At 39.2% G+C, this 12,404-nt stretch overlaps 1 protein-coding gene and 2 long non-coding RNA genes across 4 annotated transcripts in view; 2 read left to right on the top strand and 1 right to left on the bottom strand.

Moving 5' to 3' along the window:
- The window catches only part of LOC109447520 (uncharacterized), an 83,317-nt gene extending 80,329 nt beyond the window's left edge, over positions 1–2,988 (top strand). Inside the window, exon 4 of the long non-coding RNA XR_016019801.1 lies at positions 2,871–2,988. This is a non-coding gene — a long non-coding RNA (uncharacterized LOC109447520). The remainder of the gene's footprint in view (positions 1–2,870) is intronic.
- Positions 2,989–3,523: 535 nt separating this feature from the next.
- LOC141570526 (uncharacterized) lies at positions 3,524–5,388 on the bottom strand. The gene is made up of 2 exons (XR_012494596.2): positions 4,899–5,388; positions 3,524–3,730 (listed from the first exon to the last, which is right to left on the bottom strand). It is a non-coding gene; the product is annotated as an uncharacterized LOC141570526 (long non-coding RNA).
- A 184-nt stretch (positions 5,389–5,572) lies between these two features.
- Positions 5,573–12,404, top strand: part of KPNA4 (karyopherin subunit alpha 4) — a 53,843-nt gene continuing 47,011 nt past the window's right edge. Inside the window, exons 1-2 of one of the 2 annotated variants that reach the window (XM_074327200.2) lie at positions 5,595–5,930; positions 6,497–6,634. In XM_074327200.2, coding sequence (XP_074183301.1) covers positions 6,551–6,634 — 84 coding nt within the window. In that variant the 5' untranslated portion in view covers positions 5,595–5,930; positions 6,497–6,550. Of the gene's footprint in view, positions 5,931–6,496; positions 6,635–12,404 lie in introns of both variants that reach the window. The other variant, XM_019731942.3, reaches the window with a different exon arrangement.

Raw genomic sequence — 12,404 nt, 5'->3', positions numbered from 1 at the left:
CCTGTCCTTTTTGGGTTTTTATGGAGGCTTCATTATGAAGGAATGATTGATTAAATCATTGGCCATTGATTCAACCTCCAATTCCTTTCCCTTCCCCAGATGTCAGAGTGGGGGTAGGGCTGAAAGTTCTAACCCTCTAATTACATAGTTACTTCCCTGGCAACCAGCCCCCCTATCCTTAGGGACTTTCCAAAAGTCATCACATTAACATAAACTCAGATGTAGTTGAAAGGGGTTTATTATGAATAACAAAGGACACCCAATTTCATTCTGGAACTATTTCAGAAGGTGAAAAAGAAAGATGCCCTTATAACTCAGGAAATTACAAAGGCTTTTAGGGGTACCAGAAACAGTGGAGGAAGACCAAATGTCTATTTCTTTATATAAATCACAGTATCACTGAGGTTCAGCTGTTGTCTAGGCCAGGGAGACAACACGAGTGTTTTGTCTGTTCAGGCTGCTATAACAAAATACCATTAAAAAAATACCATAAACTGGGTAGCTTATAAACAACAGAAATTTATTTCTCATAGTTCTACAGGCTGGGAAGTTTAAGATCAAAGCTGATTTAGTGCCTGGAAGCACTCACTTCCTCATAGACTGCCATTTTCTCACTGTAACTTCATTTGGAAAAAGGATGAGGGAGCTCTCTAGGGCCTCTTTTGTAAGGGTACAGATCCCATTCATGAGGGCTCCACCTTCATGACCTAATTACCTCCCAAAGGCCCCACCTCCAAACACCATCATATTGGGTGTGAGGTTTCAACATATGAATTTGGGGTGGGGGGACACAAACAATGGGGCCCATAGCAATGGTCAACTAGAAATGGTGGAGGTTTGGCAGCTAGTCAGATCTGGAATCAAATTGGGGCTCCAGCACATATTAATTGTGTAAGGTTTTGAGCAAGTTGCTTTTCCTCTTTGAACCTCAGGTTCCTCACATAGAAAATGGAAATCATAATAACTACCTTGAAAGGTTACTATGAAAACTGAAGTTTATGTACCTACAAGGTAATCAGGAGTACTGGCTCCGGTGTCAGGCCCAGTTCAAACACCAGCTCTGTTTACTGTGTGATTTTGGGCAATTTACTAAATCTCTCTGTGCTTCAAATTTCTCATCTGTTAAGTCAGTAATAATATAATTGTTGTGAGGATTCAATGAGTTAATATATATCAATTGCTTAGAAGATTGCCTATCACATAATTGCTCAATAATTATTATCTGTTTATAATAGGTAAAGTATGAACTGGCCATGGAATTCTAAGTGTAAGGAACAATGTAATCTTTGTAACTTCATCACCTAACCCAATTCCTGGTTATCTGCTACATACTAGAAATACAAATAGTAACAAAGACAATGGATGTGCTCCTCCTGACCAAAGTTGTAAATCCAAATATTTTCCTCATAGAAATATTGCCACATATTGTAACTAGGTTCTATGACATTCTTCTAAGTACCTTATAGATTAAATAAGGTCTAACGTGAAACATCTAGCCACTAGTTATGACCAAGTTCTTGTGCACATATTTCAAAGAACTAACCTGTAAACAAACTTTTGACATACTACCCATTTGTAAGTCACTATTCTTGGTTGATGCCATTAACACAGAATTTAATTGAGGTAGCATAGTGATCTTTCCAGGCTCACTGATTTCAAGGTTCCAAATAGTGTTCTATTATACTTAACAGTCTCAAAGTTCCCACTACTTCCCCACCCCCCAGTTCCTCAAATTGTTAGACCAAGGAAACTTTTTTTTTTAAGGAACACTTATTAACATCTAGTTCTGGGGGAACTCTCTGTTTGAGTACACTGCTCTAAGTCATATGATCAGTCTCCTTGACTACTTGGCCTCTTAAGTTGCTCCTTCTGTGGTATTTATATTTTAAAAATTAAAAACGAAGAGTACATATTCTTTCATTTTCCAATAGTTTAGGCCCAAATAAAAAGCAAGTGAAAAAAGCTTTAGGAAATCTATGCATGTTTGCCTCACAGCAATATAAATAGATATAAACCAATAATCAGTGATGTATACACATGAATTATAAGTTTTTCTCCAATTAATTAGTTAAAACTAAGCTTAAAAAAACTACGTTAAAGAAAAACCAAGTGGCTCATTTCTCTCCATCAAATTCATATTAACAGCTAGCCTTTTAAATCATCATCTTTTGCCATTCAGGGACTTCAGTCAAAATAGTTTTTTCCAGGCTCCTCAAGTTGTAAGTCAGAAACGTTTTCTCAATAAAGAGGAATAAATGAAATCCCCCAATACCTGATCAACTATAATTTCCTAAGAAAATTAAGGTTCACTGTAGTACTAAAGGTGCAATGTTTTTCTCTTTAAAAAAAAAGAACCAGTTATAAAAAACACAAATTACATTTTAGTTAGGATTTAGCAACATGTAAAATTGCTTGTTTCAGCAAATAATACCTAGAGTTTTGCTCAAGAAATCACACAGAATTCCCCAAACAGTAACAGAAACTATATGATTCATAGTTTAAAGAGGGATTCCACAATCTTCGATTTAATGTATCATGAGAATACTCTAAACTGCTTAAATGAAATAATTATCAATTATAATTCTTTTTGAAATTACATTTGATCAACTAAAACCCCGTGTAAAGCTTCACAAATCCTCACAAATCTCTCTTGCAGAACAGAGAAAGTTTCTTTATTCAGAAAGTGACCCTAAGAGAATTTCATGACACATTGAAAGCAATTATCTCCATAATACTTTAGACTTTTCCTATACTGAAGTACTAACAAGGCAGGATATTAAGTTACCTGACATTGAATATCCTCTTTGAAAACAGGTCTCATATATAAGCATACCTCCTTTTATCGCGTTTCACTTTATTTTGCTTCATAGGTGTTGCATTTTTTACAAATTGAAGGCAAGACACTCTACCAGAAAAAAGATTACGACTTTCTTTATTGCGATTGGCTTCACTACAGTGGTCTGGAACCAAGTCCACAATATCTCCGAGGTATGCCTGTATAGGTTTTATAGTGTTTGGTTATAACTATATTTCATAACTATATTTCAACACAAAAAAAAATTTGTTAAATAGTCTATGTTAAAATAGACTATTGATGGTATTGATGTCTGCATTTTACTACTTTCTTAGTTCAGCAAGTTAAATTTATTAAATCTCCTAATTACAGCTAGAGCTACCATATATTGCCAATTAGATTACCAATCTGCATTTAGAGCTATTACCAACTGCTTTTCCCCTCTGATAAATTATTTATCTCCTATCTGGGAACAACTGGGAGCACAGATACTAAACATGTAAACTGGATGGCGATGGACAGTGATCATTTCAAATGAAACATTTAGGCCAACAAACAGACTGCCTACACATTATAATTAAGGAAATTGTTCATTTTAGCAAGTGTGTTCCAACTACTTTTAAACATGTAGGGGGGTTTGCCCTGAAACCTATGTCTGATCTATTCCCTGAATCTTAATCCTGGAATGAACATGATACCAAATTAAGAATTTTTAGAAGGAGCCCAATGTAAATTAGAAACAATAACTCAATCCACATTTTTAATCAAGAAGTGTTAGCTTGTTTTTAAACTTATGGAATATGCACCCAAAGTAGCTTGGATTCAGGTCCTGTATTTGTCAAATAGTCACTGAGAGCTGATAACGTTCCAGGTACTACTTGCTGGGTATGTAGAGAATGAAAGAAACATGGTCCTTGACTTCAGAGAGCTTATTGTCTAGAAAGGAAGACAGACAGACATTAAACAAATAAAGACAAGACTGAAATTACAAGCTGTGGTTATTTCCTGTTTGTATTGCATCTTTCTCAATGAGTAACTATGATCACACCCTTCTTTTAGGAGTATTCTGCAGAGAACCTCCAGTTGTTTAAGCAGCAGAGACAATCAGTTGTAGCTGGGAGACATGAAGACATACAATGGTAGATAATTTCATAACCTTTATCAAGAGAGCTACCACGGAATTTATTCCAAAAAGTACAAAATATTCATCTATACGTGCATTATAGGGTGGAAATTCACCAGTAATTTGTTGTCTTGAATTCTGCTCATGACAAAAATCCATGTTGACGGAAAAACAAATGTATTCCAGATTTTCAACTGAATTTTCTTATCCTAAACACATTTGGAAAAAAATCAGTGCACTAGTGTGCAATGTTATTTCAATTAAATGATTCTTTGGGTTATAAAGATTTATAATGAACATCATTTAAATTTAAAATCGACACTGAATTTACATTTAAGTTAACCTTCAGCATGTATTATTTCCAGGTACAGCTTTGGTTTGCCTAGGCAGCTCAAAGTATACAAAATATTGAGGACTTTAAAGGTATTATTCCCATTTTAAACGTTTTATCTCTGCATATTGTTCTAGTCAAAAATATACCAGTAAGGAAGTGGGAGGGAAGGAGAGGAGTAAAAGTTCTCAAAGGAGTTTGAATCAGGGACTTCTTCCCCTACCTCACCAAATTTAAACACATCCAAAGCTTCTACACACACACACACACACACACACACACACACACACACACTCTTTCAGACCTCAGTTGCTGCTGACTACTTCATGTTTTCCCTGCACATTTGAGGTGCTATTAAATATACTTTTAAACAATTTCCTTCTCCCTTTTTCTGAAATATCTGAATACGTTCTTTTGTAGCTGGTCTTATTTCTGCCTCTGGCAATAGTATTTCTGGTAAAGATGTTTATCCTTGGAATTCATTTCCATTCTCAACAGAGTTACAAAACGACTACTTTACTGTCAGGTGCCACGGTCCCCGCCTTACAGAACTTAGGACTTTGTGGCCAAGCAGCTTCTTGAACTTTCTAGGACGAAACACCTAGGAGGTGCTATCTTCACAAGATCCTCAGCGCTTCCCAAGTTCCTACCTGTTGCGGGGACTTGGTCAGAAGGGTTGAATCAGATTTGTCTAATGCGTCCTTTTCCTTTTCCACCCACGGTTCCCTCCCGCTTTCCGCTGCGCCTCCGGAACGCGTCACCCCAGACAGTCCAGGCCCCAGGGCCCGGCCGTCGGACGGCAGGGACTCTCCGCCGTGGAAACAGAGCTAGGTGGGCAAAAGGGGGTGTCCCGACCCGGGATGGAGCCGAGGCGCAGCTCCCACTTCCTTTAGCAAAGACAGCGGAGCGCCCAAGTAATGCCCTGGGGGGAGAGGGCGCACTTGAGAAGAAAAGAACGCAGTTTAGGCTTCCATCCACGACCCCAGATGTCTGGTGCGGGCCCTACAACTGGAGTAAACCAAGTCGTTCCCTGCCTTCTCTTTCCCCTTCCCACCTCCCCTCAAATCTAATTCTCTTTCGCTTCCTCCCCCTAGCTCCGGAGGCACGTGGTCCCTCCCGGCCCTGCTCCGTCTCCGCCGCGGCCCACCCCTCCCAGCCTTCCGGGTCTCTAACCCCTTCCTCCCCGCGTAGCTTGCTTTCCCTTTTCGTTCGCTCTTCCGCCCCCGCTCTCCATCATCCTTTTTGATTGGTTGAGCTTGGTTGGCCAATCGGCGAGCTGGGCTGGCGGCGGTGGGCGTGGCCACGGCGCCGGGGCCCTCAGACCGAGGCTGCCTCCCCCTCTTAGCCGGCAGCACATTCCGCCGCTGTTGTCGCCGCCCGGCCCCGCGGTTGTCTTTGCTGGAGCTGCCGTCGCGCTCGGGTTAGGGCGGGGGGTGGGACGGGCGGGGAGAGGAGAAGGCTGCGGCAGAGGCAGGTGAGAGGAGGCAGGAAGCGGCGGCGCGGCGAGCACAGCAGCTCAGGCGGCGGCCCGGTTCCTGGGAGTGTCGGTGCGGCGTGGTGGTTGGGGCGGATCCCGCGGGGCCCGGGCGGGGGAAGGAATCACCGGCCCGGCCATGGCGGACAACGAGAAACTGGACAACCAACGGCTCAAGAATTTCAAGAACAAAGGCCGCGACTTGGAGGTAAACTCGCGGGCGCTGGAGGGCCGGGGGACCGTGAACCTCGGGCGGATCTCCGCCGGGACTTCGAGTGTGGGGAGTAGGGGCGGGAGCCGCCGCCGGGCCGCGGGGGAATGGCGCTGGGGGCCGGCCCGTCCGTGACGCCTCAGCTAATGCTCGGGGAAGTTTGTGTCGGGCCTGGTCCGCCTCCGCCGGAGAGCGAGGTTCCGGGGTACGGCCAGCGCGGCCTAGGCCTGCTCTGCGGAGCCGGTCCGGCGCGGGTGCGAGGGGCTGGGCCGCGCGGCGGAGAGGCCGGGCGCGGCGAGTGCGGAGGAAGCGTGTGTCTGCGGCGCTGCCCGGCCTCGCTGCGGCCCCTACCCCGGCCGCGGCGGCGGTGCCGGCCGTCGCTCCGGCACCGGCGTCTGGCGCCGCGGGGAGTGCGGTGGGAGGTGGGGAGGGGCGAGCGTGCGGCGACCGAGTGGGGCTCGGAACTTCCTTAGCGAGGCCCCAGGCGTCTCTACTTAAAGGCATTTTTTCTGGTCTTCCCGACTCCCACTTTACCCTGCCTCCCCCCAATATCCAAACTACAGGAGTCAACTTCTCCGTTGAAAAAAACACCCCCGGCGTGAGAGGCCATCCTGGTGATGCTAACAGTGCCTTCCTGCGGCCTGTGTTTTACTGTGGATATAGCTGATTCGAGATGTGGCTCACGGTGTGCCCTCTTCCAGGCAAAGGATGCCCCTTATTTCAGCTTGTTCACAAATCTCTTTACCCCCTTCTGAGAGACCACCAGCTGCATTCTTACATATAAAGTCCAAAGGGTTATACAAAGCTGTCATCCTCTAGTCTACAGTATCCTTTCCCTCCACCTGCTGGTGGTGGTAGTGGGGGATGGGGTGGGCTATGGAATGGCACCATCGCGTTTTGTTTTAAACGGGTGGAAAAAACCTTCATTACCTTATATACAGCTGCTCCGGAGGTGCTTAGGCTACATAAGGTGTGTGGGTAAACACACACACACTCCACAGATTTTTTGATGGAAGACTTCTTCCCTTCACTTTTAAGAGTGTAGGTAAATAGGGTTGTTTTTAATCTATTTTGCATCTGAATCAAGAGTTTAGCTTTTAAGAGAAAGTGGTCAAGTCGTATTTTTTATGTTCTGTGCTTTTTTATACTGAGATCTTCAAATTCCCATCACCTGTTTCTGAACTTTGAGCATTTGCTTGACTGAGATAGTAATATTTTAGGGGCAGCCCACAAAGCCATTTAATCTCTAAGGTAGTTGGTGCTGTCTTAGTGGGTTTCATAGTTTTGAGAGACTATTAAGTGACTGGGACTGGGCTGTTAACTCTCAGACTGTTTTAAGGTTAATATGAGGCATTAACCTTGTGATACCCTCTTTTTTTAATGAAAAAAATTTAACATCTTTGTTGAGATAACTCACATGCCTTAGAAATCACCATTTAAATGTACAATTTATGATTTTCTGTAAATTTACCTAGTTGTGTAATGATGTGACAAAAAAATTTTTACTAATATGAATATTTAAAATGAGGAAAAAATCACAAATGATGAAACTTAAAAGCATAAGTACCACAAAGTTACAACATCCAGAAAAGTAGCAACTAGGTGCTTGACAAATCCTTCCAATCCTTTACCTCCTCCATTTCTAGCTACATTTTTTAAAATAGCTTCATTAAGATGTAATTTTCATACCATATAATTCAGCCGCTTAAAATGGCTTTTGATATTTTCACACAGTTGTGCAGCCATCAGTACAGTCAATCTTAGAACATTTGCATTATCCTGAAAAGAAACCCAAACTCATTAGCAGTCACTCTCCATTTCCTAAACACTCTTTGTTTAGATTTGCCCATTGTGGACATTTCATATAACTGGAGTTATACAATATGTGACCTTTCATGACTGATTTCTTTTAGGTAGCATCATGTTTTTTAAGGTTCACACATGTAAGAAGATTGGATTAGGCCTCCATTCCTTTTTATGGCTGAATAATAATCCACTGTATGGCTGTCCCACATTTTGTTTATCCATTCATCAGTTGATAAATATTTGCATCGTTTCCGCCTTTTAGCTATTATGCGCAGTGCTGCGAGGAACATTCATATACACATTTTTGCATGTGTCTATGTTTTCATTTCTCTTTGGTTGTATACCTAAGAGTGGAATTACTGGGTCACGTGGTAACTTTATGTGTATCCATTTGTGGGATTGCCAAACTGTTTTCTAAAGTGATCCTTATTTTTTAAATTGAATGTTCCTCTTTCCTGTGTATCTCTTACTTTAGTCAAAATAAGATTAAGTGCTGACTTTATATTAGAACAATATTATGATATGTGATTTTAAAGAATAAGTATAAATATACATTAGGCAGGTGTTGTTGTTTTTTTGGGTTTTTTTTGAGAAGTTCATAGAGCCTTATGAGCATTCTCGGCCCACTTTGATAATCCTTTGTGTACATTAGGAATAAAAATATTTTCACTTTTCCACAGAAGCAAATGACAGGTGACGCTAATGGAAAGTCATACTTTCTCCTGACTTGTGACTTACTCAAAGTCTCACATGCCTGTAATGAGATGGAAACATCTTTTATTATCCTTAGAGAACACTAAAATAACCTATTTTGGTATTAATTGCATATATATCTATGTCCCTCAAGACACTTATTATGCCCATTCTCCCCCCTACTCCCAAATATGGTTACTATGTTGTACTACAACAAATTCTAAGAAAATACTGCTTTTTTATTTGGTTGTGATGACATCTGTTTGATTTGGAGGTCTTTGGAAAGATGTATGGACTGGTGCTTTCTAATGAATTTTAGCTAATCCATTATTTCCAAAATTGCAACATGTAATCAATGTAAAAAATTAATGTAATGTTTTATATTCTTTTCATACTATGTCTTAAAAATCTGGTTTGCATATTTCAATTCGGACTAGCTACATTTCATGTACTTAATAACTACAGGTGACTAGTGGCTACTTACTAGACAGCACAGATACAGAGGATAGCATATAGAGGGAGCATTTTTTCATTTGATCTAACATTATTTGATTCGAAATTATGAAGAGTACAAAGTCCTAGAATTTAATTTAATATGATCTCTAACTTGGTGACCTTGGGAGAATCAGATTTACGCCTTTTTCCTCTGTTAAAACTAGAGGTACTTGACATCTGCTTCATGAGTGTTGTGTAGATTAATAGGTTAATGTTAGGAAGCTGCCTAGCAATTCTCTGAGTGTTTTATCACCATCCACTTTTCTGCTTGGGGGAGGAAAGAGATTTAATAGGATTCAGTGTAACTTTTTCTTTTACTCCTGTTTGCAATTGGCTGTTTGTTTTTCTTTGTTCGTATGTAACTTAAATTGAACTTACAATTTAATGGGGAAATTTTTTTTTAATGGGGAAAGTTTTTAATGTAGTGATATATCATTGCTCATTGAAGGGCAGTTTAGGCACAGGGAATTATTGATCCTTCTGAAGTCATAATTTCTAACTGCTAAAACTGATTCATGGCTTCCAATCTTATATTAATTCCTATCTTTCATTCTACCATTCTGGCTATTCCAAAATGTGGTCATGCTAACTTCTTGAAAGACAAAAGCATCAAAGAAGGCATATGTTGGTATCCATTTAAAATAATTTACAGGAAGTATCAGATGATACTTAGTGCTTGGTCTTTCATGCAGTGTGGTAGAGGATCATCATTATTAGTCTGAAAATAGTAACCGTAAAGAGGGTGCACACAATGCAGCACAGGAAAAGGAAGTGACCAAACTTCAAATAAAACAATTTGTCAGAATAAAGCAAATAAAGCTCATCTAGTTTATGTTTTAAAAGTAGAGGGGAAATTTTTTAGTAGGCTTTCTAATAAACCTGCATAATATTTATAAAAGTTCTGAGAGTATCCAGGTTTGAATAGAACGTAAGTTATGTTAGACGAGTAATTAGATCTTATATAAACACATCTTTTAAGCAAAAAAAAACTTACCCTGAAAATAAAAGAATATTAAAATACTACATAAATGGAAACTTGTTATTGTCCACACAACACAAAATATCAACTCAGCTTGAACTTTAGAAAAAAAAAAGTTGCTTTGTTGGCAAGAGTTAAATTGATCAGCTGTTAAAAGTGATCAGCTTTTTTGTTGCTTAGAAATGGCTTTGGTGGTTTGTTAAACTGTACAGAGTAAAAAGCATTGTTAAGCTATTAAGTCTTGTTAACTTTTAGAGACTGACCTCTCTCATCACAAATCTTGGAACATATTTACTATACTTAAAATAACTGCTGTCTAATTTTTCATATAATAGTCCAAGCATGTGACCATATGAAATATCTGATAGAAATATAGTTGGGAATTAACAGTTTTTGTGCTTCTGGCCAGTTTTCCTGGTTTACAAGATAACCAAATTCAGAATTGCTTCTTTGGTAATTTTCTTAGAGATATCAAGATGTCTTTGTTTTCCATAGTCAAATGAATATATAAGATTGGGAAGAGTTGTAGGAGTGATTTAGCTTTAAAAGAATGAAACTACTTTAGAAGAAATGTGTAGGTGGTTTTTAAACATCGATCCCTAATACCTGATAGTGGTTGTGGGTCCTTAAAATATTTTTAAATGTTTACTGGAGCAGCATTCGTCTACGGAAGGCCTATAATCAATGAGAGCTTGTTGTCAAATCTAATCTCAAATGATGATTTTGGTACTCACTGGTTTAATTTTGGAACAGAGGAGAAGTAGGGTTGAAGGGAACTAACTTTTTGAGTACCTCCTGTATGTGCTTTTAATTGTATTCTCATTTTCTTCTTACAGAAGAAAAACTCCCGAGTTAAGGGACTTAATAGCATAACATTCAAGGGAATGATTTTAACTCAGGTGTGTCAAAGTAAAGTCTATACTGTATATATTGTTTCATACTACTTTCCTTTAACTTCTCTCAGCCTTAATACAGATCTCAAAGTCGACTAAAAGGTTATATGTAAAAGCACCTAGCACAGTCCATAGGGTAATGGGTACTCAGTGTTTCCGTTTTCTTTTTCCTTTCCTTAGATTTTTTAGAAATTTTCATTTGTGGGCTTTAAACTCCATGTACTATACTTTCCACTTAGGTTTACTGAAAGACAGGGCTGGGGAAGACTCCCCTTTTCTACAGTTAATATGAGAATATTTATATTGCACCTACAAAATAAGGACAACACTATATACATGCTTGTATTGGCCTTAACTCAGAAGTTTTCAAAGCTTTGGGACTCAAGGCCTGTTGATGCTGTTAAAAATTAAGGACCCTCAAAGAGCGTGGTTTGTGGGTTTCTACCGATATTTACCATTTCAGAAATTTAAAACTAAGACTTTTTAAAATATTAACTCATTAAAATAACAATAAAGCTATTTTATATAAACATAAATTTCTAATGAAAAATGACTTATTTTCTAAAACCAAAAATACTTGGGGAGAAAAATGGCCATGTTTACCTTTTTTTTTTTCAGGTCTTTTTAATATTTGGCTCCAGTAAAGAGGGCTGGATTCTTATCTATTCTGAATTCAATCTTTTTTGATATGCTGTTTTGGTTGAAGTATATGAAGACTATCCAACTTCACACGTAGGCAGTTGAAAAGGGGAGGAATGTTTTAATAGCCTTTTCAGATAATTGTAGAAATTATTCTTTGATACTATAACTCCACAGATAGTTGTTTCTTAAAGATTAGTGACAAAGTGGGATCTGAAGCTGCATCAGTGGACTTGGAAATACTCTGGTACATTGAAATTCATTGGTCTGTGTGTACCGTACTTGAAATGTATCTTTTACCCATGCCTGATTTTGTAACATCATATATTGGTCATTTGGAAAATATTAGCTCACTGAGTTATGTAGATCTTCCAAATGCTGACACATTTTAACATACAGTGAAAATTCACAATTAGTGTCACCACATAGTTCATGAGAAAAATCTTAAATATTGGGAAACTGTCAAGCTCACAATGGTGGGTACAAGTTTTCTGAAATTCTTATTTTCACTTGAAAGCTCAAATTTTATCATTAGCAGGAAATACTGTGTTTTTTTCCTTGAAGCCATAAACTCACTTTGCTCATTTTTGTGAAAACATCTGCCAGACACTTCCGAATACCATGATTTGTCTCTCAGTCATTCTTTCAAGTAAAAATGATGTTCCATGAAAAAAGTGGCTAGTGCAGTTCACAACTCACACAAACACACAAATATTATACTTTTTCCTTGAGACAGTAATCCTACTGCAGAAGTGGGTATGCTGCAAAAGTGGTTTATGTGTAATTCCTATTTTATGACAAAGTTTTAGGAAGAAAAGGCCGGTTTTTCATCAAGGACCTTCTTTAAGTGACTTGCTTTTTTTTTTTTTAATTGAAACACAATGTCTCCTAATGCAGCTTAGTGACAGTGCCTTGATTCATGCTAAAGCACCAGTTTTGCTCACTACGTTGTATTGCGATGAAAAT

Source organism: Rhinolophus sinicus, chromosome 17 (assembly GCF_057876585.1).
Source record: "Rhinolophus sinicus isolate RSI-liver-muscle chromosome 17, RSI-T2T, whole genome shotgun sequence".
Classification (NCBI taxonomy): domain Eukaryota; kingdom Metazoa; phylum Chordata; class Mammalia; order Chiroptera; family Rhinolophidae; genus Rhinolophus; species Rhinolophus sinicus.
The sequence above is the reverse complement of the archived record's forward strand: the minus strand, read 5'-3'. Positions and strand labels throughout refer to the sequence as shown.